Source organism: Pan troglodytes, chromosome 13 (assembly GCF_028858775.2).
Source record: "Pan troglodytes isolate AG18354 chromosome 13, NHGRI_mPanTro3-v2.0_pri, whole genome shotgun sequence".
NCBI lineage: Eukaryota > Metazoa > Chordata > Mammalia > Primates > Hominidae > Pan > Pan troglodytes.
This window is the reverse complement of record NC_072411.2, coordinates 142,874,652-142,899,905: the sequence shown is the minus strand read 5'-3', so window position 1 is coordinate 142,899,905 and position 25,254 is coordinate 142,874,652. Positions and strand designations below refer to the sequence as shown.

The window sequence follows — 25,254 nt, the reverse complement described above, 5'->3', positions numbered from 1 at the left end:
ATACCCAGGGCTGCAACTTTCATACTAGCCTCGGTGTGGCCCAGTATTTTGTGGGGGAATGTTTAACTGCAGGCCAGGCACGGTGGCTCATGCCTGTAATCCCAACATTTTGGGAGGCTGAGACAGGAGGATCACTTGAGGCCAGAAGTTTAAGAACAACAGGGAGACCCCGTCTCTACAAAAAAAAAAAAAAAAAAAAAAGACAGAAAATTAGCTGGGCTGGTGACGCGTGCCTGTAGTTCCAGCTACTCGGGAGGCTGAGGCAGGAAGACGGCTTGAGCCCAGGAGGTTGAGGCTGAAGTGAGCTATTATCGCACCACCGCACTCCAGTCTTAGGAGACAGAGTAAAACCCCATCTCTAAGAAGAAGAAAAAAAGTCTAACTACAATATTTAAATTTTCCTGTTTATAATAAACACTGAACTATTAGGGAGAAAAATGCAAATGTTGCAAGAGTTTCGAGGTGCACGTAGGCTTCGAAGAAGTGCCCTGTTCATGGGTCCTTGTCTCGCCCGTGGAGTGCCTCCCAGAAAGTTCAGGAAATCAAGGCCCAGGCTTTAGCCCAGACGGCATGGGGCCCCTGGGAGCTAACATGGCCAGCACAGATGCCCACCTACTGACCCAGTCCCGCACAGGAATCTGTGTCCAGGCCGTGGACCGTAGCTGGCCTCCCGCCTCAGCTTCCTCAACAGACACCAGCACCATCAGCCTCAGGGAGCTCCTGCTGCCAGGGACCGTGGGGATGGGGCCCTTCCACTTCCTGCCCAGGAGGCTGTGGGGATTGGAGCCAGCAGCACGCCTCTGAGGCCCCGCTTCCCCTTCTGATAACAAGGTCAGCCTTGGCTTCTGCACACAAAAGCAGAAAAGTGCCCTTTGATTCTGCACTGAGCGATCCAGGAGAGAAACCTGGCCATAGACGGGCGATCCAGCCACACCGGAGCCCCTCCCCAGCCCTTCCCCCTGTCTGGACCCGGGACCCGCCCAGACCCCAGAGTGCCTGGCTGGCCTGGGATTGACACCACAGGCCCCAACCACTGCTGAAGACGCAGGTGCAGATCCCTGTGGCCCAGGCACCAGAGTCCCCCGTACCTGTGACCCCACTGGGCCTGGGCCCCACACAGCACACCACACCCCAGGACCCAGGATGGGGCTGTGAGTGACACGAGTTCACCAAAGTAGCTGCTCACCTCGGGGCCACAGCACGGGGTATTCTTTATTCTTGTTTTTAAATGTCATATCCCACACTCCAACAAGCTGCTACCCACACACAGGCTCCAAGTCTTCATCAGCCTCAGCCACCCCTGAGACCCCAACACAGCCTCACCTCACTCTGAGACCCCATCACAGCCTCACCCCACTCTGAGACCCCATCAGAGCTTCACCCCACTCTGAGACCCCATCACAGCCTCACCCCACTCTGAGACCCCATCAGAGCCTCACCCCACTCTGAGACCCCATCACAGCCTCACCCCACTCTGAGACCCCATCACAGCCTCACCCCACTCTGAGACCCCATCAGAGCTTCACCCCACTCTGAGACCCCATCACAGCCTCACCCCACTCTGAGACCCCATCAGAGCTTCACCCCACTCTGAGACCCCATCACAGCCTCACCCCACTCTGAGACCCCATCAGAGCTTCACCCCACTCTGAGACCCCATCACAGCCTCACCCCACTCTGAGACCCCATCACAGCCTCACCCCACTCTGAGACCCCATCACAGCCTCACCCCACTCTGAGACCCCATCAGAGCCTCACCCCACTCTGAGACCCCATCACAGCCTCACCCCACTCTGAGACCCCATCAGAGCCTCACCCCACTCTGAGACCCCATCAGAGCCTCACCCCACTCTGAGACCCCATCACAGCCTCACCCCACTCTGAGACCCCATCAGAGCCTCACCCCACTCTGAGACCCCATCACAGCCTCACCCCACTCTGAGACCCCATCACAGCCTCACCCCACTCTGAGACCCCATCACAGCCTCACCCCACTCTGAGACCCCATCACAGCTTCACCCCACTCTGAGACCCCATCACAGCCTCACCCCACTCTGAGACCCCATCAGAGCTTCACCCCACTCTGAGACCCCATCACAGCCTCACCCCACTCTGAGACCCCATCAGAGCCTCACCCCACTCTGAGACCCCATCACAGCCTCACCCCACTCTGAGACCCCATCACAGCCTCACCCCACTCTGAGACCCCATCAGAGCTTCACCCCACTCTGAGACCCCATCAGAGCCTCACCCCACTCTGAGACCCCATCACAGCTTCACCCCACTCTGAGACCCCATCAGAGCCTCACCCCACTCTGAGACCCCATCACAGCCTCACCCCACTCTGAGACCCCATCAGAGCCTCACCCCACTCTGAGACCCCATCACAGCCTCACCCCACTCTGAGACCCCATCAGAGCCTCACCCCACTCTGAGACCCCATCACAGCCTCACCCCACTCTGAGACCCCATCACAGCCTCACCCCACTCTGAGACCCCATCAGAGCTTCACCCCACTCTGAGACCCCATCACAGCCTCACCCCACTCTGAGACCCCATCACAGCCTCACTCCACTCTGAGACCCCATCACAGCCTCACCCCACTCTGAGACCCCATCAGAGCCTCACCCCACTCTGAGACCCCATCAGAGCCTCACCCCACTCTGAGACCCCGTCACAGCCTCACCCCACTCTGAGACCCCGTCACAGCCTCACCCCACTCTGAGACCCCGTCACAGCCTCACCCCACTCTGAGACCCCGTCACAGCCTCACCCCACTCTGAGACCCCGTCACAGCCTCACCCCACTCTGAGACCCCGTCACAGCCTCACCCGACTCTGAGACCCCGTCACAGCCTCACCCCACTCTGAGACCCCGTCACAGCCTCACCCCACTCTGAGACCCCGTCACAGCCTCACCCCACTCTGAGACCCCCTCAGAGCCTCACCCCGCTCTGAGACCCCCTCAGAGCCTCACCCCGCTCTGAGACCCCGTCACAGCCTCACCCCACTCTGAGACCCCATGATAGCCTCACCCCACTCTGAGACCCCATCATAGCCTCACCCCGCTCTGAGACCCCGTCACAGCCTCACCCCACTCTGAGACCCCATCATAGCCTCACCCTGCTCTGAGACCCCCATCACAGCCTCGCCCCACTCTGAGACCCCATCATAGCCTCACCCTGCTCTGAGAACCCCCATCAGAGCCTCACCCCACTCTGAGACCCCCACCATGCCCCTGCCCCGCTGGGAGGCCCCTAGGGCAGTGGGCGGCACTGACCTGCAGGCAGCTTTGGCCTCCCGGGTGGAGTGTGTGACCCCCGCTGCCAAAGCCTGCACAGTGGCTGTCTGAGAAGGGCTGGGGGAAGTGAAGCTGGGGTGAGCCACCCCTCGGGGCTGGTCCCTGACTCTGCCCCTCCTTAAGGTGGTGGGGCGGGCGGCTGACTGACGGCAGCAGGGCAGGGGTAACAGGAGTTCCCCACTGCTCCTGCACCAGCCCCAGCTAGAGGGCGTGGGGGATTTCTGGGAGGGAAGTGGGGTGCCGGCTGTCTGTGCTGACACCTCTGAAGAGCCAGCATCCTTGTTGAGGGCACACATTTGTTCTGGAAACAGCGTGAGAGACAGACAGCAAAACCAGAGACGCTCCAGCCCCGCCCACGGAGCCTTCCTCCTCCCCAGCCCACTTCTGCCCTGTCATCTCGGAAACCTTCCCAGGGCCCAGCCCTCCCAGGGTCTGCGGTCAGCCCGTCCTCCCCAGCGCCTCATGCCCAGCCCCGAGACAGGGTGCAGCACGCACACTCATCCTGGTTCATGCAGACACGCTCCGTGGGCGCCTTCCAATACACACACACACACACGCACACGCCAATGCACACAGGTGAGAGGCACACGCTCCGGCACACGCAGGCAGGCTGGCTCCTCCCCTGCTTCCCCCCCGACTTGGCCACCGGCCCCTCCTCCAAGCCCACCCCCTCAGAAGCCTACCCAGACCACCCCTATCTGGTCTAGAATATTCTCCCTGGCCCCCACCTCCTCAGCGGACATCTTCCTTCTGAGCTCATGGTGGGGGAGCCCGTAGGCCCAGGCTGCGCCCCCATGGTGCAGAGCACCCCCTTCCTGGGCCCTGTCCACCCTGAGGGCAGGAGCCTCGTCTCCTCAACGTGGGCCCCACAGCCCCTGACCACAGCCTCTCCCTCCTCAACAGCCGGGATAGGCTGGGGAGAGCTTCAGTTTCACCCCTCCCCACTTTACAGCAGTGGAAACGGACGCCCAGGGAAGGGAAGCGCTTGGCCCAGCGTCACACAGGTGGTGGCAGGTCTGAGACCAGTGCCTGGGCCTCCTGAGCCAGACCAGGACTCTCTACCCAGAGGCACCTGAGGAAGCCCTGGCTGGGCATTGGTCCTTCTCTGCTGTCATCCCGGGCCTGGTTCCTGTCCCTTTCTTCCTGCTTCCTCCTGCTGTCCTTCCTGCCCTTCCTCCTGCTGTCCTTCCTGCCCTTCCTCCTGCTTCCCCGGCTGTCCCTCCAGGCCCAGTCCCCAGTGTGCGCCCTTGGGTTCCCTGCCCAGTCTCCATGGGCCATGATGTTCAGTGGAGAGGGGCCTCATCCTCGAGCAGGAGGCTCAGATTTGGGTTTTCATCCGCCCGATCTCAACTCCCACCCCTCACTCTGGCCACAGGGTCTGGCCTCTGGGGTCAGCAGAAGGCACGGCACCTGATCAGTCCAAGCCCGGCCGCCGTCAAGCAGGGACTGGAGGTGCAGGGCACGGCATCTCCAGGAGTGCTCCTTCCACCTCTGGCAGATCAGATGGTGCCCCAAGCAGGCCTACCCAGCCCACCAGAGCCAGGGCCCTGCAGAGCTCCCCCACCCCCTCCACCACCAGGCCAGCCATGAACTCCACCGTGCCCCCTCTGCTGGGCATCATTTCTCCCCAGCAGTGGCCTGGGGCACCCCGTCCCCACCAGGCCTGGCCTCCCTGACGTGGCCTGGCACCTGTGCTCCTCACACACTGGAAGGGAAGCCCCACTGGGCAGGGCCACATGGACCCAGCGGATTCTTGTGGGCTGTGTGGACTTGGGGAAGAAACTGGACATTTAGAGACTCTGACTGTCTCTGGGAAGGGCCCCTTGCCACCAGGTTCCACCTGTGTACAGGAAACGCTGTCCCCAGCCCACCCCCTACCTCTCTCCATCTGCCCCTTGGCTGTCTCCGCAGGCACTTCAGGGCAGTCTCACCCAGCCTGGAGCCTGGGCCCTCGTGCTCTGCCCCCTCCCACTCAGGCAGGCCTTGCCCGGGCCCCTCCAGAGCGCTGTTTCTCTCCTAGCTCCCCGCTCACCCCCAGGGCCCCTCTCTCCCCAAAGCTGCACCCTCATGACCTGTTTGCACCCTCATGACCTGTTTCTAGCCCTTCACTCTGTTTGATTTTATCACAGAACTTATTTTTTAAGTAACCCTTTCTGCGCACTGGGCTTGTGCTTGTGGGACTCTATCTGCTTCCTGCCCTGTCGGGGCCCTGGCACAGAGCCCGGCCTCTGTGAAGCTCGACAACCCCTCACCCACAGCGACTCCTGCCGCGGGGCTGCGAGTGCCGGGGACATATCAGGTGCTCAGTCATCGTCAGCGCCCGGCTCAGGCACAGTTGCCTGGGGTCCTCTGCTGCTGCTGCTCAGGCCCTTCTTCGAGGACCCCTGGAGTCCCCAGGTTCGAGAGGCCAGATGGCAGGTTTCCAGTCCAGACCAGGCCTGTTCTCTCCCTGCTGGGCGGCTTCAGACCACCTGGCCCTCTGCGGAGAACTGGCAGCCAGGGTCCTGCTGTGGGCATAGGGGCACTGCCCAGGGCCCTCCGCCCCCAGCCTCTGCTCCTGGGCAGCTTCCTCTCCCAGGTTGCCCCCTCACCCCCAAGGTTAGCCCCCTGCAGCAGCGCCAGCCCCTCCCACCTCACCCCGCTGGGCTGTATGTGTGACGCGAGGAGCTCCGAACAGGATTCCTTCCTGCCCTTCCTCCTGCTTCTCCAGCTAGAGCTGCCGGACGCCACCCCTGCAGCCCTATCTAGGGAAGCCTCTGCAGCAAGCTTGTCCAACACTCGGGCTGCGGGCTTTGAATGCGGCCCAACACAAATTTGTAAACTTTCTTAAAACATTATGAGATTTACGCAGAGACCTTTTTTTGCTCATCAGCTATCGTGAGTGTTAGTGTATTTTATGTTTGGCCCAAGGCAATTCTTCTTATTCCAATGTGGCCCAGGGAAGCCAAAAGACTGGACAGCCCTGCTTTGAAGGGAAGTCTGTGAGGGGATGTCAGGGAAGCAGGAGCCTGGGAGAGCCAGAGAAAAGCCGTTTACGTTCAGCTCCACCTTGAGACCAATGAGGCACATACCTGCCAGCCACAGCCCATGGTCATACGATGTTTACAGCTAAAGCAGCAGCCAGTGACGCCTGCGTGGACACACTTCTATGACAGCAAAGTGTCCAAGTGCCCTGGTATCCAGAACAATATATGCTTTCCAGACAACTACCCTTGGCCGGATGCGGTGGCTCAGGCCTGTAATCCCAGCACTTTGGGAGGCCAAGGTGGGAGGATGGCTTGAGCCCAGAAGTTTGAGACCAGCCTGGGCAACATAGCAAGACCCCATCTTTACAAAAAGTAAAAAAAAAAAAAATTAGCCAGGCATGGGGGTGCATGCCTGTAATCCCAGCTACTCAGGAGGCTAAGGCGGGAGGAGCACCTGAGCCTGGGAGGCAGAGGTTGCAATGAGCTGAGATCGTGCTACTGCACTCCAGCCTGGTTGCAACAGAGCAAGACCCCGTGACAGACAGTTTTCTTTAAATCAATAGAATAATACATGTTAGGCACAGTTTAGCTTAGTCTTTACACAGACGAGACCCCTGTATGAGAAAAAGTTAAAGCTGGGGTGTTCCCCCTCTTGCTTTCTGACGACACCCTGCTCTGTAATGGAGCAACTTTCAATAAACCCTCTCTTCTCACCACATTCTGACTTGCCTTCACTTCCTTCCTGAGTGAGACCCAAGAAGCATGTCTTGAGGTCTGAATCGAGACCCCTTTTCCAGTGAAGCTGCCATCCTAAATGAGTCGCTTGGATCCTCATGGGTCCTTTGCATAGTTTTGGTTTACTAAAACAACACATTGGCTGGGTGCAGTGGCTCACATCTGTAATCCCAGCACTTTGAGAGGCCGAGGCAGGGGGATCACGAGGTCAGGAGTTCAAGACCAGCCTGGCCAACATGGTGAAACCCCATCTCTACTAAAAATACAAAAATTAGCTGGGCGTGGTGGCGCGTGCCTGTAGTCCCAGCTACTCGGGAAGCTGAGACAAGAGAATTGCTTGAACCCGGGAGGCGGAGGTTGTGGTGAGCCGAGATCACGCCACTGCACTCCAGCCTGGGCGATAGAGGGAGACTCCATCTCAAAAATAAATAAATAAATAAGAAATAAAACAACATATTACGGTTTATCTTTATGACTGTTTTTCTGGTGTCCCTTCAAGCGCTGTGCCCCCGAGGCCAGTGCCTCACTTGCCCACCCAGCAGCTCAGGCAGACCAGTGGGGTCCTCTGTGTGGGGGCTCAGTTGTGGACCCTGAGAGAGGATGCGAGTCCACCTCCCGCTTCTCGAGGTTTCCCTGTCACCCTCAGCACTTTCTGTTCCCCTCTTCACAGAACCAGGTCTGGAAGTGGACGTCCTGCTGGGAAACTCCCCTCCCCCACTGATCTTGCCTAAAGCCTGGCGGTGTCACTGTGAGGGGCTGGGGACCAGGACACAGGGTCTCTGTCCTAGATGCCCTGCTTTTGTGTGTATTTGATGTTTTCCATAATAAAAGTGTATAGAGAACTGAGTGTGTGGCCACAGAGGGGCAGGGGAGGGCAAAGCCTGTCAGCTGTGGGGCAGAGGAGGTAGCGGGCAGGGGTCCTGGGGGTGGCTGCAGAAGACTAGCACCTGTGGCCTAAGGTCCCCTCCAGCCAAGACCCCGCCCTGTGCTCAGCCTCCTGTGATGGCCCCATCCCCACAGGGGGTCCCCACACCCCAAGTGCAGGGCCCTTGGCAGGAGCTGGGCACCACCGCAGGACGGGCAGGGGACACGGGGTCCCACGGGTCTGGAAGGGATCCTGAGGGGTCCTGAGAGGACCACGATGGGGGCAGGAGGGGTCCTGAGAGGGTCTGAGGGGCTGCAAGTCGCACCCAGGGCCCTTCCCTGCCTCCCCCGTGCCCACGCCTCCCTTCACCAGGCACCCTCACAGTGGAGCCTCCAGCTCTGCCCACCTGCAGCAGGAGGCCCCTGGGCACTCAGGGGCCGTCTCCACGCCTTGGAACTCCTGCCCCACCTTCACCCAGCCTATGGGGTGTCGAGGCATCTGGCCACCAGCAGGGAGATCCCAGCCCTGGCCACCAAAGGCCAGAAGAGGCTCCTTGGGCTGAGGGCAGGTGACCCCAGCCCCTGGGCCACCCCCGCCAGCTCACTCACCCTGATGGCTCCCACTGCCTGCTCCTGGGGACCCACTGCTGCCAGATGCCCCGCTGGGGTCCCCACCTGGCCTCGGGGTGGGCCTTGGGTGCTGCCCCAGCCAGGTTTCTGCTATTTCCAGCGGCTTTCCCCTTTCTTGGCCCTGGACAGCAGGGCCACCCTCTCGGACTCCTTCCCCTTCCTCTGCACAAGGCTCTGTGACTGGGAAGCCGCCTGCTCCTTGGCCCTTCCACTGCCAGCTCTCTGTCCCCATCCCTAGGGCCCTCCCTTCTCAGCAGAGAGAGCCATCGGGCCCCTGCTTGGGGCCCTCCCAACTCACTCGCCCTCCTGTCCAAGAGCCCCGATCCTAAGATCCTCACTCCTAAGTGCCACTTCCTGGGTCGGGAACCTGCAGAGGCTCCCCACTGCCTGCCTGAGGCCGCCTGCCAGCTGCTGGAAGGTCCTCCACTCTGGGGAGACCTCCGGTTGGGGGAGTCTGGCGGGGAGGGAGGAGTAACTCTTGAGAGTGGAGTGTGTGTCGTGTGCTGTCATCCCCGCCCTAAACTGAACCATAAACACCCAGTGGCTGGACAAGGAAGGGGCAGTCCCTCCAGCAGGGATTTTCCCCATGTCCTCCCCGGGGCAGCAGGATCCCGGCCTGGCTGGCTTGCAGCAGCCTGTCTAGGATGAGCCCAGGAAATGGCAAGTTTAATCACGCCCAGGAGCCACTGAGGCAGAGGGTCCTTAACCCCAGAAGAAGCACGGTGTGGAGAGTTCTCACTCCCGTTCTTTTGCCCTATCCTGGGACCACCAGCCTTCAGAGACACTTCCTCCGGGGCCAGGCAAGACGCCTGCTGATAGAGATGGGAGTAGACGCTCACAGAGGAGATGTAAATTGCTCCTTAAAGATACGAAATGATGCTCAAAACGATCATAAAAAGAGAAACACAGATTAAGCTCAAAACGATCATAAAAAGAGAAACACAAATCAAAAGTTCACTGCAACACCATTTCTCCTCCATTAGTCAGGTCAAAATCCAAGAGTCTGACCACAATAGAAAGACGTCCTCGGATATCACCCATTGATCACTGATCTCTAAGGTGGTACAAACCCCCAGGCGGGTGGATTTGGCAATATCTTTAGCCAAATTAGAGATGCATTTACTCTTTGACCCAATAACCCCACTTCTAGGAATGTACTCACAGAGAGACGCAAGGACTATGAAGCATGTACTTCAGCAGCTCTTCACTGCCACGGTGTGGAGTGCGGACAGCCCGGGAACCACTCAGCATCTCTCCCAAGGGCCCAGGTTGAATGAAGCGTGTTCACACCACAGGACACTGGGCACCTGCAAAGAGGAGGGAGAAATATTTCTACACACTGTCATATGGCCATCTCCAGAATATATTTGTAAATGAAAAAAAGCACGTTTATGTATATATAGACAATTGATGTGTTTTTAGATGGAGCCATCAGCTGTATGTTTTACAAATGGAAATATAAGCCACAAAATTTGCTTTAAATTAAACTGTTACCTGTAGGAAACAGGTGGAAATGGGATGGGGATAGGGACGGACTTCTGTGACCATATCTTGGTTTCTAGATTTGGATTTAGACTCATGTCAAATGTTTGTGTAATTACTTAATTTAATTAAATTAACTTGTAAAAGGAATTCTTAAAATTGAAAGCAAAATGAAACTAACTGACTTGCATTATGGGTTGACAATATGAACCTACCAAACTCTTCCAAGTGATTTTAAAATCCAGTCATTTGGATGTATATCCATATAGCCTGCCAACAAAAAAGAATGGCAAAAGAAGTTTTCATTATTTTAAGTAATCATTTTCCAAATAATTTTAAAACACTGTTTTGTCTGTACGTCGACACAACCCAAGGACTTTAAAAGTATCTAAAAATAATTTTAAACTATTTTCAGTGGTTATACTGTTGATGGTAGTGTTGGTAAAGTCATTTTGAAAATATTGTGTGTGTTACAGAATAAAACAAATGAATAACTATGTTGGGTATTGTTTGAGATTTTTGGTGTGGGAGAAAGGAGATGCAGATATATTATCAATAAGATTAAGTAAAAACTATGTAAATCTGAATTTAAATAGAAAGTATCCATTTGTACTCATAATGTGTCTTTCAAAAAAAAAGCCTTAGTTCTGTCCACTGACAAGGTCTAAAAATAACGACAAATCCAGTAACCACAAGCACACCTAACACCCAGATTGTGGTCTCTAAGTACCATTTCTCTTAAAGAGGAAGAGGGGCTCTTGGAGAGAAGTGTATGCTGTCCAATCTGGGTTAGGAAATGTCTAATATAATTCTGGAATGTCTTCTTATGCCAGAGAACAAAGTAGCTGTCAAAGACTATTAGGGCAGTGCCAAAGGGGCTCAGGAGTTAAATCAAATAGGCTGGCACTGGACAAAGACAGGAAGATCTGAATATCAATAAGGATAATAATGTTAATGGGAACATCAAAAAATGTTTAAACTCATGAATTTGTAATTACACTTTAAAAACTCATTAGTCATTGTTGAAAGATGCCAGGAAAACAGTTCATTATTTTATACATGAGGAAAAGAAGGGAAAGAATCAAGCATTTGCCCTGCCTTTCCTATGCAAACTGTACCTCAACATGACCAAAGAGTTAATGAAGGAACACTTCTTTTTATAGATACATTTCTGCTAATAAATAATGAAGGAAGACAGAAGTAGAATATCACTACTTTGCAAACCCTGATGGATGAATGAAACTAGCATTAGGGTTAATTATCTATTATTTTAGTTGTGCATTGTCAGTTACCTATTGCTACACAAAAAAATTACCTCTAAAATGAGAAGATTAAAACCACAGAGTTTTATCTCCCAGTTCCTGTGGGTCAGGAATTCGGGCTCTGCCAAACTGGGTCCTCTACTCAGGGTCTTTCATGAGTCTGCAATCCAGGTGTCAGCCGGGGCTGCAGTCTCATCAGAAGGCTCAGCTAAGACGAGATTCACTTCCAGCTCCCCCAGGTGGCTGTTGGTAGAGTTTCAGGTCTTTCATGAGTCTGCAATCCAGGTGTCAGCTGGGGCTGCAGTCTCACCAGAAGGTTCAGCTAAGAGGAGATTCACTTCCAGCTCCCCCAGGTGGCTGTTGGTAGAGTTTCATTCCCAATGGGCAGCTGGCCTGAGGACCCCAAATCTTCCCTGGTTCCTGCCCTCAGTTCCTTACTGGCCATGCCTCTTCACAGGGCAGCATACAGCATGGCATCTGGCTACCCCAGAGCCAGCGAGAGAGAGTATGCATCCAAGACAGATGCCATGGTCTCTTTCAACCTAATCACAGAAGAGACATCACTTTTTTTTTTTTTTTTAATCGTATTGTTTGTTATAAGTGAGTAAGTCCAGCCACCCTTCAGGAGGGAATTGCATGACAGCAGGAGGCAGGAATCACCCACTGGGGGTCTCTTGGCAGCTTCCTGCCACATTCGTGATCATTGGTGGCTGCTGGCCTCACAAAGAGACCACCAGATATCATGAGCCCCCTGGCAGAAATGCATGCCCCGCTGATGAAGTGGGCTTGTCAAAAAACCAAAACTCTCACCTGAATCTGGTGAAGTATCGGAGCTGACTCGCAGTCGACAGGAGATTGGCAGGCATGGGAACTCCAGCCATACAGGCTGGACTTTGCAAGTCCAGTCTGCAGGAAGCTGCACAGGGCAAGAGACCTAGGAGGGGAATAGAGAGACAGAGGAGGAAGCTGCCAACTAAGAACCCAACAGGTATGTCGGCCGGGACCGCGGGGACCTCGTGTGCACCCTGTGGAGCCACTGCTGTCGAGGTTGGGACCACGAGCCCAATGGACGGTCACCCTCAGGCCTGTATTCACGACTGCAATAGTGCAGGCAAGAGGCAAACAGAAGGAAAAAGGTGCCAGCTCCTCTACGTCCCATTTTTGCTCCCTGGATGACATCAGGCAGATGGGGAGATGATCTCACTACCAAGGAGGCGAAACAGAAGGCTCAAACAAAAGGATCTGGCCTGGGGAACTGTGGAGGAGGCTAAGAGTGGAAAGTGCTGTCTGGGGCAGGAGGGCTGCTTCTTCTGTGGGGCCTGCTGGCAACATCTGCGGTTGGGCCCGAATGATCACACAGAGGATTTTGGCCTGCAGCCAGACTCCTCAGATCCAATTCAAGCAAATAAGCTCTTTTTAAAAACGTATAAGGTGGGAATTGAGCCTCATCTCCCTTCCCTGCTGCAAAACTCCATTGTGGTAGCCTCCGTTGAATAAAGTCTACCTTACTGTTCTCTAAAAAATTGTAGAAGTAGAGAAAATGTAAAAGTTAACTCCTGTTTGTTGCAATTAAGGAAAGGTTCATTTCTTGGCTAGATGTGATAATGCTTACTGTGGTCATGTGTTTTTAAAAGTCCTTATCTTTTATTCATGTGGCATTTTTTGTAGATAGAAGGATATGATGTTTGGCACTTATCTCAAAACATTTTGAGCCCACAGATGGAGTGTGGTGAAGCAACATCAGTTGTGACTCTTTGGCTCTTGCCAAAGGTGGGGTGATGGGCACAAGGGGTTATTACACTTCTGCTTATTTCAGTCTGTTTGAACATTTCCAAAATAAAAGGTCAAAACCAAAGGTGGCCAAACACCCCACTGCTAGTCTGTAGAAAACGTGGGAGTGTGTTGTGGCCTTCTCCTTTAACTCCACGGCAGTGCAGGAGAAGATGGGGTTTCCTCACTGGCCCTGAAATGAACGATCCCTAAGCATCACAGGCAGGGGAAACAGACGGAGAAGGGACTCACAGGCCTACATGAGGCTTAGAGAGGACTCGGCAAGGGGCTTTTGGGCACCATCTGGGCAGGAGGGCAGTGTGCTGGGGCCTCGTGAGCCCTGGGGAGACTGCACTTGGGCTCGAAGGGCCTGGGTGGTGGTGCAATACAGCTTCTCCCTCGCCTGTCCACGTGTATGTGTACACACACGCACACAAGCACAGGCATATACATACACAGACACATGTAAACATACATGCACACACATAAAAACAGACACATCACACAAGCACTGCATACACACATGCACACTCGCATATAAACACACATAGATACATATACAAATACACACATAAACATGCATACACACAAGCACACACAAATGCATATATATGCACACATATATACACATACACATATATATAGATACATATACATACATAGATATATACACATACAACATACACACATGCACATGTGCACATACACACACACTCTGATAAGCTACATCATTGGAGGGGCCTCTGGGTGGAGGGACAGGACTGTCAGCCCGCATAAGCCCGAGCCAGGGGCATGGCAGTGCCATGCCAACTGCGCCTACCCAGTCCCTCCCTACAGGAACTCACACAGAGACGGACACCGGCCAGGAAGCACCCATGCTGGGGGATAAGCCCCCTTCCACATGGGCAAGGGGAGAACTGGGAGAGCAGAGGCCTCCTCAGGACCAGGGGCAGGCCTGTTCCATCGGCTCAGGTGGGTGCCAGTCTTTGTACCCTCAGCCCCAAATCCACGCTGCACAGGCGGGGAAACCAAGGCCTGGGGGCCAGGGGCTGGCTCAAGTCCCTGGGAAGTCTGAAGGGAGGAGAACTGGAATGGTGATGGTGAAGGTGAGGGTTAAGGTGAGGTCTGACATTGGCTGAAGAGTTGTTTGGATCAGAGGGTGCATTTGGATTAGGGTTAGGATTGGAGTTAGGGTTAGAATTAAGGCTAGAGGTAGAATTACAGTGAGGACTAGAGTCAGGGTTAGGGTTAGAGCCAGGCTGTGGTCAACACAAGGCTTAGGGTTAGGGTTCAGGTTAGGGTTTGAGCCAGGTTATGGTCAACATGAGACTTAGGGTTAGGGTTTGGGTTGGAGTTAGGGTTAGCGTTAGGGTTTTGGCTAGGGTTAGAGTTAGGGTTAGGCTTAGGGTTAGGGTTGGAATTAGGGTTAGGGTTCGAGTCCATATGAGGCATGGTTAGGGTTAGCGTTAGGGCCCACATGAGGCATTATTAGGTTTAGGGCTCGGGATAGGGTTAGGGTTGTAGTTGGTGTTATGGTTAGGGTTAAGGTTTGGGTTGAGTTAGGGTTAGGGTTAGAGTTTGGTTAGGGCTATGGTTGTAGTTGGAGTTAGTGTTATGGTTAGGGTTAAGGTTTGGGTTGAGTTAGGGTTAGGGTTAGGGTTAGGGTTAGGGTTTCGGTTAGGGTTAGGGTTCGGGTCCATATGAGGCATTGTTAATTAGGTTTAGGGTTCGGAATAGGGTGGAGTTAGTGTTATGGTTAGGGTTAGGGTTAAGGTTTGAATTGAGTTAGGGTTAGGGTTAGAGTTTTCGTTAGGGTTTGGGTTCGAGTTAGGTTCGGGTCTGCCTGAATTTTAGGGTTATGTTTGGCATTAGGGTTGGAGTCCACATGATTTATGGTTATGGTTAGGGTTATGGTTAGGATTTGGGTTCAGGTTAGGGTTCCTGGCCACACGAGGTTTAGGTTTATGATTAGCATTAGGGTTGGGGTCCACATGACTTATGGTTACTTACGGCTCATCATGGTTTACTTGGTGCTCCCTCACTTTAACCATCTGATGAGATTCTTCATTCCTTGTCCAGGGCCTCTTTTACACACTTGCACTCAAATGCACACCCTCCAACACTCCCCTCTCCACCCTCATAGTGCCAGGTAGGTTTTCCCATGTTCTGCCGTCCTCTCTGCTCACTCCTCATCTTGAAGGCCTGCTCAGTGTTTCTTGTCCCCTCTCCTCCTCCTTCTGGGTGGCCTGCAGCTCCTGCTGTCCCCACACTTCACCTTCTCCTGTTCCGCGTATCTTCTGGAGCTCTTGTTTACTGAGCATCCCAGCTGGTCCCTGAGCTATCAGGCTCTGCCTCACTCCTCGTCTGGGGTTACTGAAGGTCTGCACAGCTCATGTTACAGTTGAGGTTGGAGTTCCAGGAATTGCCACTGATGAGGCTGATTGCTCAGCTTCTGCAGTTGTGCAGAGCCTCTGCTGTCTGCAGCTGAGGCTGGGTTATGTCCACGCCCCTGGGAGGTCGGGGACAGTGACTCTGTGAGCACAGCTCCAATCGCAGAATTCTGGAGAACCATTACCAGGAGGCCCTGCAGGCTGGGATGTGGATCCCACCCATGGCCACGGTTCTCACCCACGCTCTGACCTCCCCAGACCTGCCCTTCCCCTTCTTCCTCTGGAGAAGCCCGGATTTGATCAGCTGTTTGCCTCCTCCCGAGGCCCTGCTGGCTGCCAAGCCCTGCTGAAGAGCTGTGTGCTGGCTCAGGCCAGTCTTGCAAATTCCTCTGAAAGAGAAGTTCCCACTCACAGAGTCCATTTCCTCACACCCCCTCGGGGTCCACCTGCTGAAATCTGGATCTCACCATGGTCAGCCCACCAGAACCTCTCACTGAGGAGGTGAGAGCCCTTTGGACTCCCATGTCCCTAGAGCCCAGAGCACAGCTGACAGGCAGCACCTCCACGCACCCACCAGCAGCCTTTGGCCAAGTCAGTAAGTCCCTAGTCCTTTTTTTTTTTTTTTTTTTTGAGACGGAGTCTTGCTCTGTCGCCCAGGCTGGAGTGCAGTGGCGCGATCTCCGCTCACTTCAAGCTCCGCCTCCCGGGTTCACGCCATTCTCCTGCCTCGGCCTCCCGAGTAGCTGGGACTACAGGCACCCGACACCACACCCAGCTAATTTTTTTTTTTAGTAGAGACGGGGTTTCACTGTGCTAGCCAGGACGGTCTCGATCTTACCTCATGATCCGCCCGCCTCGGCCTCCCAGTCCCTAGTCCTTTTTAAAAATTGTTTTAATAAGATGTTGAGTAGATCTAAATGAACACCAATTCACCCACCATGAAAGTGAAGGAACAGAACTTAAGATGATCTTTGAGGCCCCCTTGCACCTTGCCCTGAAACATCCTTGTGCCAATGCCCCAGAAGTAACCACCAAGCCACTTCCTCGTGTGGCCTCCATGACACACGCTTCCTTGTTTTGCTCCTTCGCTGGCCTCTCCTTTCATCTCTACTGTCCTGCATTTGGGTCCCTAAAATGTTGGGGCTCCTCAGGGTTTGGTCCTGGACTCTTCCTGTCCCATCGCACATTCTGCACCCACAGACTACCGTGTTCCCATTCATTCAACAATCACCTCTCTGCCCTTCACCCCTAGAGCCAGCTCCAGCCCCAGACACTGCCCTGAGCTCTGGACCTTGTAAAGAAATGTCTACCAGGTATCTCCTCTTGGATGCCTCAGAAGCACTTTAAACGCAACTTGTCCAAAACTGACCACATCATCCAGCCCTTTCATCACTCCCCAAACTAATCTTCCTTCAAAGTTCTCCATCTCAGAGAGTGGTTCCTCTTGTTACCCAGGCCACATATGTCAGTATCATTTTGGAATCTTTCTCCCCTCATCCCTCCTACATCCAATCAATCATAAATACGTTAAATATGCATATCATAAACCCTATTGCAACTAATGAAATGATAAAACAAGGAAGTATAATAGTCTAGAAGAGATAAGTGAAATACAAAATAGTCAACTAATCCAAAAGAAGGCAGAAAAAGAGGAGGGAAAATGAGTACAAAGAACAGAGGAGATGAATAGGAAACAAATAGCAGATGGTAGGTTCAAACCCAACCATATCGACCATTACATTAAATGTGACTGAGGTAAACAATCTAGTTAAAAGACAAAGACTATTGGCCAGGCACAGTGTCTCATGCCTGTAATCCCAGAACTTTGTGAGGCCGAGGTGGGTGGATCATTTGGGGTCAGGAGTTCGAGACCAGCCTAACCAACATAGGGAAATCCCCATCTCTACTAAAACTACCAAAAAAAAAAAAAAAACAAAAACAAACAAACAAAAAAACACAGCTGGGCGTAGTGGCACGCACCTGTAATCCCAGCTACTCAGGAGGCTGAGGCATGAGAATCACTTGAACCTGGGAAGTGGAGGTTGCAGTGAGCAGAGTTCATGCCACTGCACACTAGCCTGGGTGACACAGTAAGACTTCATCTCAAAAAAAAAAAAGAAAAAAAAAAAAGACAGGCTGGGTGCAGTGGCTCATGCCTGTAACCCCAGCACTTTGGGTGGCCGAGACGGGCAGATCACGAGGTCAGGAGATCAAGACCATCCTGGCTAACACAGTGAAGCCCCATCTCTACTAAAAAAAAAAAGAAAAAAAAAATTAGCCGGGCGTGGTGGTGGGCGCCTGTAGTCCCAGCTACTTGGGAGGCTGAGGCAGGAGAATCACTTGAACCGGGGAGGTGGAGGTTGCAGTGAGCTGAGGTCATGCCACTGCACTCCAGCCTGGGTGACAGAGCAAGACTCTGTCTCAAAAAAAGAAAAAAAAAAGTTAAAGACTTAGCCACGTGTCGTGCCACATGCCTGTAGTCCTAGCTACTTGGGAGGCTGAGATGGGAGGATTGCTTGAATCCAGGAGTTTGAGGCTGCAGTGAGCCCTGATGGTACCACTGTATTCCAGGCTGAGCGACAGGAGACTCTGCGTCTTAGGGGAAAAAAAAGCAAGAAATGACAATATGATGTCTGCCTGATATGATATATACTTTAAATATAAAGAAAAGTTAAAAGTAAAAGAATGAAAACAATGTAAAAGAATGGAAAAATTTATAAAAGGCAAGCATTAATTATAAGAAAGCAGGAATAGAAATATTAACATCAAAGTAGACTTTAGTACAGGGAATATTCCAAAATAAAAAAAGGGACATTTCATGGCCCAGCGTGGTGGCTCACGCCTGTAATCCCAGCACTTCGGGAGGCTGAGGTGGGCAGACCACAAGGCCAGGAGCTTGAGACCAGCCTGGCCAAGATGGTGAAACCCCGTCTCTACTAAAAATACAAAAATTAGCCAGGCGCAGTAGTGGGCACCTGTAATCCCAGCTACTCGGGAGGCTGAGGCAGGAGAATCACGAAACCAGGAGGCGGAGGTTGCAGTGAGCCGAGATTGCGCCACTGCACTCTAGCCTGGTTGACAGAGCGAGACTCCATCTCAAAAAAAAAAAAAAAAAAAAAAAGGATATTTCATATGAAAAAAGGGTCAATTCATCAAGAATATCTAACAATTCTAAATGTGTATGTACCTAATTACAAAGAATCCAAAAAATGAAGGAAGCTAATAGAACTGAAAGGATAAACAGACAAATTCATGATTGTGATTGGTTATTACGACACCCTCATCTCAGTAACTCACAGAACAAGTAAACCAAAAATTAGTAAGAATATGATAGCCCTGAGCAACACCAATCATCTTATCCAAACAGATGTTTATAGAACACTATGCCCAACAACAGCAGAATATATATTCTTTTCAAGTGCACATTGAACATTTTCCAAAATAGGCCATCTGCTAGGCCATAAATTAAGCCTCCATAAAATTAAAAAGATTTCAGTTATACAGAATATGTTCTCTAACTACAACAGAGCTTAATTAGAAATCAATAGCAACAAGGTATGAGACACCTAAAGAATGCCCAAATAGTTGAAAATTAAGCAACACATTTAAATAACTCAGGGATCAAAGAAGTAATCAAGGAGACATAAGAAAATACTTTGAACTAAATGATGATAAAAATGCAACTTACCGGTATTTGTGAGATAAGGTTAGTGTGATGCTTAGAGGAAAATCTGTGGCTCTCAGTGCTCATGTTAGGAAAGAAGAAAGGTCTAAAATCATTACCTAAGATTCCACTTTGAGAATCTAGAAAACAACAACACCAACAACAAATGAAACCCAAGTAAGCAGAAGAAATAAGAAAGAGTGAAAATTTGATGTACTAGGGGAAAAAAAGAAAATCAACAAAATGGAGATCGGTTATTTGAAAAGATAAAAAAATTGATAAAGCTCTGGCTAGATTGATCAAAGAAAAAAATCCACAAATTACTAATATCAGGAATAAAAGATGAGACATCCCTTCAGACCCTACAGACATCAGAAGAATAATACAAGAATATTAGTAAGAACATCATGAAATTACATTTGACCATTTGATGAAATGGAAACATCTATTGAAAGCCACAACTTGCCAAAAGGTACACAAGAAAAGTAAAATGTAACAAGCTTATGTCTATTAAAGTTGTTGAATTCATAATTTGAAGCCTTTCTACAAAGAAAATACGTCACCCAGATGGTGTTACTGATGAATTCCATCAAACACTTAAGAATAAAATAATACCAATCTTAACCACATCAGAAAAAAGGAGAAACACTGGCCAGCTCATTTTCTAAGTCAAGTTCTACCCTGTACCAAAACTGGACAAAGATATTACAAGAAAAGAAAACTACAGGCCAATATCATGCAAAAACATAAGACATAAAATCCCTAATAAAATATTAGCAAATCAAATCCAGCAATATATAAAACAAATAACACATCATGAAAAAGTATGCAAGAAATAAAAGGTTTATTTTAGCATTAGAACATCAATTAATAGAATAAATGGTAAAATGTATATATTTATCTCAATGGATGCAGAAAAATATTTGACAAAATGCAACATCCATGAATGATAGAAACTCTCGGTAAACTAGAAAGAGAAGGGAACTTCCTCAACGTGATAAAGATCACCTATAGATAAACTATAAGAAACTTCAAGCTGGGCAATGGTAAAAGACCAAACTTTCTCACTATACTCAGAAACAAACGAAGTGGCTCTCACACTTCTATTAAAAACGGTATTGGAGGTCCCAGCCAGAGGAAATAAGGCAAGGGAAAAAAAGCAGATAGAAAAGGAAGAAGTAAAACTACCTATTGTCACATGTGACATAATCATGCATGTAGAAAATTCAGCTTGGCACAGTGGCTCAGGCCTGTAATCCCAACATTTGGGGAGGCTGAAGTGAGAAGATCGCTTGAAGATAGGAGTTCAAGACCAGCCCGAGCAACATAGCAAGACCCAATCTCTACAAAACATATAAAAATTAGCCAGGCATGATGGTGCACACCTGTAGTCCTGGCTACTTGGGAAGCTGAGGTGGGAGGATCGCTTGAGCCCAGGAGTTTGAGGCTACAGTGAGTTAAGGTTGCATCGCTGTACTCCAGCCTGGGCAACAGAGTGAGCCCCTGCCTCAATTTAAAAACAAAAAAGAGAAGAAGAAGAAGAAAGAAGACAGAAGAGGAGGAGGAGGAGGAGGAAGAGAAGGAGGAGAAGAAAAAGAAAATCCTAAGGCAGAAGAAAAAGAAGAGGAGGAAGGCGGGGAGTCGGGAGAAAACGAAAATCCTAAGGCATTTACCAGAAAAGAACAAAAGAAGCAAAAAACACTATGAACTAATAAATGCATTATCAAGGTTACAGGATACAAGATTAATATACCAAAAAATGCATTTCTATATACTAGCAAAAAACAATTGGAAAATAAAACTAAGGATACAATACCATTTACAAGCATTGGAAAACAAAGTACCTAGGCACAAGTGGGAAACGTATGCTTAAAGTTACAAAATATTGCTGGGAGAAATTAAAGAAGATCCAAACAAATGGACAGGGTTCAGCACAGTGGCCCAAGCCTATAATCCCAGCACTCGGGGAGGCCAAGGTGGGTGGATTGTTGGAGTCCAGGCATTTGAGACTAGCCTGGGCAACATAGTGAAACCCTGTTTCTACTAAAAAACAAAAATGCAAAAAATTAGCCAGGTGTGGTGATCTGTGCTTGTAGTCCCAGCTACTCGGGAGGCTAAGGTGGGAGAATCACCTGAGCCCAGGAGGTTGAGGCTGCAGTGAGCTGAAATCCTGCCACTGGACTTCAGCCTGGACAAACAGAGTGAGATCCTGTCTCAAAAAAAAAAATAAATTTTAAAAAATTAAAAATAAGTAAAGGGATGGGCATACCACGTTCATAGATTGAAATATGTCAGTCCTCCTCCTAGTCATCTATGTGATCAATCCAATCAAGCATTAAGCATCATGCCCTAATGGTTTTGCTTCCTGGGTATATGTCAACACTAGCCTATTCTCTTCTCCATCACCTCCCACCTAACCCAGGACACCACCTTAATGTCTGCAACAACTTTTTAGTTGGTCCTCTACTTCCAATTCATCCTCGAGACTTGAGCCAGAGAAAGATTTCAAACATATATATGTTAGGCCCTGCTTTAAACTACGTAGTGGCTCCCAGTTGCCCAGGAGATAAGACTCAGGCTCCTTCAACAAAACTTAAGGCCCCTGCTTACATCTCCAGCCTCAGCTCTTGCCATATTCTCCAAGCCCACTCACCGCACTGCAGGCAGAGAGAGCTTCTTTCAATTCCCTGAGGGTGCCCAGCCCCTTTCCTGCCCTTGGCTGACCCTCAGCTGGTCAAGGAATACCCCCCCCCCCGCCACTCTCACCTGTTCTTCTATGAACCCCCTGTCTGAGTCAATGGATTACCTTTGTGCAGATGGTCCTCCCTAATGGATCACGCATGCCATGGGGGCAGGGGTGAAGGATGTCACGGCCGCATCCACAGCTATCAGCAGTGTGCCCGCCACCCCACACATGTGCTTAGGAGACATCAGGATGGAGGGACCGTGGGCAGCGAGATGGTGGAAAGTGATGCGTCCACGCTTTTGATGTCCTCAGAGGGCTTGGAGAAGGAGCAATGAGCCCATGTCAGCTGCAACACAGAGACAGGCACACAATGCCACAGTGCCCGACGTCACGTCCATCCAGGCCCCAGCCCAAGCCTGGCTGCTCCTCCCCTGGCAGATTCATAAAGGGACTGGGTGTCCCAGGCAGCTAAGATGGGCCCAGCCTGAGCCTTGACCTGGGTAAGGGACACTGCATATGCCCCTGACTAAACCTACTAAACCTGGTGCCATGTTCCCTGGGATCCCTGAGTGAGTGTTGTGGCCCCAGCCCAGATCTGAGGCAGTGCTGTCTATGTGGACACTGGCTATACCTGCTGGGCACTAGAGAGGAATGGCCGGGTTTGGGGGGCAGCACTAACCAGATGGCCTGCAAGCTATGGCCAGAGCCCTGCAGCCATGGTCTGAGCTCCCCAGGATGCTACAGAGAGCCGAGAGCTCTGGAGACTCCCAGGCCAGCCTGCCCGCCAAAGCCTTTCCTCCAAAGCAGAAAAGACCCTTCCCCTGATGAAGCAGCCATGTGCAGGGCTTCACGTTGGGATCAAAAGGCCCCAAATTATCCCCAGGAATAAAATGATTCTTCCACTAGTTTCAAAAGGCAGCAAAACTAGCTTAAGTCTGGCAAAAATTAGGTGAAAACCAACAAACAAAAAAAGCAAAACCAAATGAAGACTCCAAGGGACAGCGAGCAAGGTGCAACCAGGAAGAAAGCACGAGCCCAAAGTCCAGGTCTGAACACCTTGGTCCCATTCTGGCCGGCCGCATCCTGTGTCCTGCCCGGGCAGCCCTGCCCCAACCAGCCCTCTCCCTGACTACCGCTCTCAGGACACAGGATCTCGACACTCACCCCAGAAGCTCTGCTGCCCCCAAGGCCGGCCCAAGCCTGGAGGACTGTGAAAGAGAAGACGGCAGTATCAGGACCGGGTGGGACACGGCTCCCACCAAGGAGTCACCAACTGCCGTGCCTGGAGCTGGAAGTGACGACAGGAAGGAACCCAGGCAGGTGGTGTGGGACAAAGTCCACAGGAAAGGCCAGGAAGGAGGTGCTCTCATGGGACACACCCAGTCCTGCCTGTCCGGATCTGCCAGGGCCACCCTTTGTCCCTTCCCACCATGGTGGGGAGACGGTCTTCAGCCCACATGCCCCGCTCTGCAGGCCCACAGTACCGCCAGGGACCCCACAGCCCTGGACCCCATGGAAAGGCCAGGCCCTGCCTTCAAGCATTCCGGAGAGTTCTGGGTGCCTTGCCAGGGCTGGTGTTGGGGAGACAGGATTTTATTTTTCAGGGTGGCTCTCATTTGCTAGGACACAGGCCACTGGGGACTCAGCATTTGTGTAAGAGATGGGCCCTTCTATGGATGACACATTCATATCCCCGAAATTCACATACTGAAGTCCTCATCCCCAAGGTGAGAAATGAAAAGGTGGGGACCTCTGGTAGGTGATGGGGTCATGAAGGCAGAGGCGTCACAAATGGGATGAGTGCCCACATAAAACGGGCCCCAGGGAGTTCCCTTGCCCTTCCACCACGTCAGGACACAGAGAGAAGGTGCTGTCTCTGGACCAGGAAGCAGGTCCTCACCAGGCACCAGGTCTTCCAGTGCCTCAATCTTGGACTTGCAGCCTCCAGAACAAAGAGCAACGCATTTCCACTGTTTACGAGCTGCCCAGGCTATGGTGCTTTGTTACAGCAGCCCAAAGGAACTCAAAGAGGGGCCCCACCAAGGAACTCAGGCAGGTGCAATGCCAGAAGAGCCAGGAAATCTTACAGGGGTGAGGAAACTCTTTGGCTTTCTCTATTTTCACATAAACCAGCAGCCTTGCAGCAAAACGAGTGGTCAATAGGAGACTGAGCGACTGCTTGGCAGACAGCCGAGAGAGGCCGGAGAGGGCAGGAAGTGCTGGACAGTGGCTCCCAGCTCCAGAGCACCCTTAGAGGCCCCTGGGTGACACAGGCAGGGGAGCCTCACGGAGATCCAGGAGCAGGCATGCTGGAGGTGGTGCTGATGACAAGCTTGCTGATGGTCAGGCAGTGCTATCAGCTCTGAGGCTGAGAGGGGACTGAGGGTTTCTAGATGGCCTTCACCCTTAGGCAGAGCTGTGCGAGGAGCCCATCCAGGCTGGCTGCAGCCACTGCAGAGTCCACCCCAGCAGACGCTGAGAGAGAAATGTCACTGGGTGGCCTGTGGCCACTGGCCCAGAAAGCAGGAAAAGCCCCACAGCGCCTCACCCCTGCTTGCCTTCCTTCCCTCCTGACACCCCAGGAGTCTCCCCCAAGCCGCCAGGCCAAGGGCGTGTCTTCCCGCAGGTGTTCCCAGGGTTATGGTCCACACAGCCACTGCTGAGAGGGTGCAGCCAGCAAGGAGTAAATACGCTGGCCAGCAGGTGTGAGCCGGGGCGGGAGCCCCAAGGGAAGGCCCATGGCTGGGCTGTGGGCAGCGTTCTTGGGGGCAGCCTTGTCCAGGGATGCCATGGGGTAGCCTGCCTGGGGAGGCTGAGCCAGGCAGGGCACAAAGGCCAGGCGTTTCAGCCAGGTGGGGGCACCCCGGCCACCGACACTCCAGGCTTCTCCCTCACCAACCCCACCTCTTCCACCTTCCCTCCGAAATACCTTGCACCCAAATTCTATGTCTGCCTCTGCTTCTGGAGAATCCAACACCCATTGGAGAAGAGAGTCACTAATTTGGGATTTGGAACTGGGTCACTCACGGCCCACGGGCAATGAGGACCCATCACTGGTCAGGGGAGATAGCTGGCGCCTGGCACAAGGTGGTTGTCCTGTCCAGTCCAGTTGTGAAACTGGTTCCAGTGTCCAGTGGGAAAGTTGGGGAAGGGGGGTCTGCTGGGGGCCCCAGCTGCTGTTTGATGAATGAACAGACACGAGGGCCTCCAAGGAGGAAGCAAATAAGGCGCAGGTGGCTGAGGCCTCACTGAGGTGCCCTGGCTGGAGTTTGGAGAAGTTGGGCGGGGCACAGCACTCCCAGCTCCTGATCAACACCTAGCCAAGGCCAAGGCCCCATCTGGAGAACCCAGGACCGTGGGCAGGGAGGAGGCAGTGCGTGGTGCCTGAAGGTTCCACTCTCCAGCCTCTTAGGAAGCTTCTGAGCCTGCAGAGACGCGGCCCACCCTCGCTCCACCCCCGTCAGGCCCTGGCCCCCCTTGGGCGCTAGGGCTCTGACCGAGTGAA

General features: G+C 52.2%; 1 protein-coding gene across 6 annotated transcripts in view; it reads right to left on the bottom strand.

Moving 5' to 3' along the window:
* GPR35 (G protein-coupled receptor 35) overlaps positions 1-23,037 on the bottom strand; it is a 28,385-nt gene extending 5,348 nt beyond the window's left edge. Inside the window, exons 1-6 of one of the 6 annotated variants that reach the window (XM_054679670.2) lie at positions 22,914-23,037; positions 21,870-22,095; positions 12,050-12,173; positions 11,293-11,596; positions 10,193-10,247; positions 9,658-9,802 (exon numbers count right to left, since the gene is read on the bottom strand). In XM_054679670.2, the coding sequence (XP_054535645.1) occupies positions 9,658-9,746 (89 nt within the window). In that variant the 5' untranslated portion in view covers positions 9,747-9,802; positions 10,193-10,247; positions 11,293-11,596; ... (1 more) ...; positions 21,870-22,095; positions 22,914-23,037. Of the gene's footprint in view, positions 1-4; positions 95-3,279; positions 3,679-9,657; positions 9,803-10,192; positions 10,248-11,292; positions 11,597-12,049; positions 15,318-21,869; positions 22,096-22,913 lie in introns of those variants that run through there. The other 5 variants (XM_054679672.2, XM_054679673.2, XM_063791003.1 and 2 more) reach the window with 5 other exon arrangements.
* Positions 23,038-25,254: the final 2,217 nt, after the last annotated feature.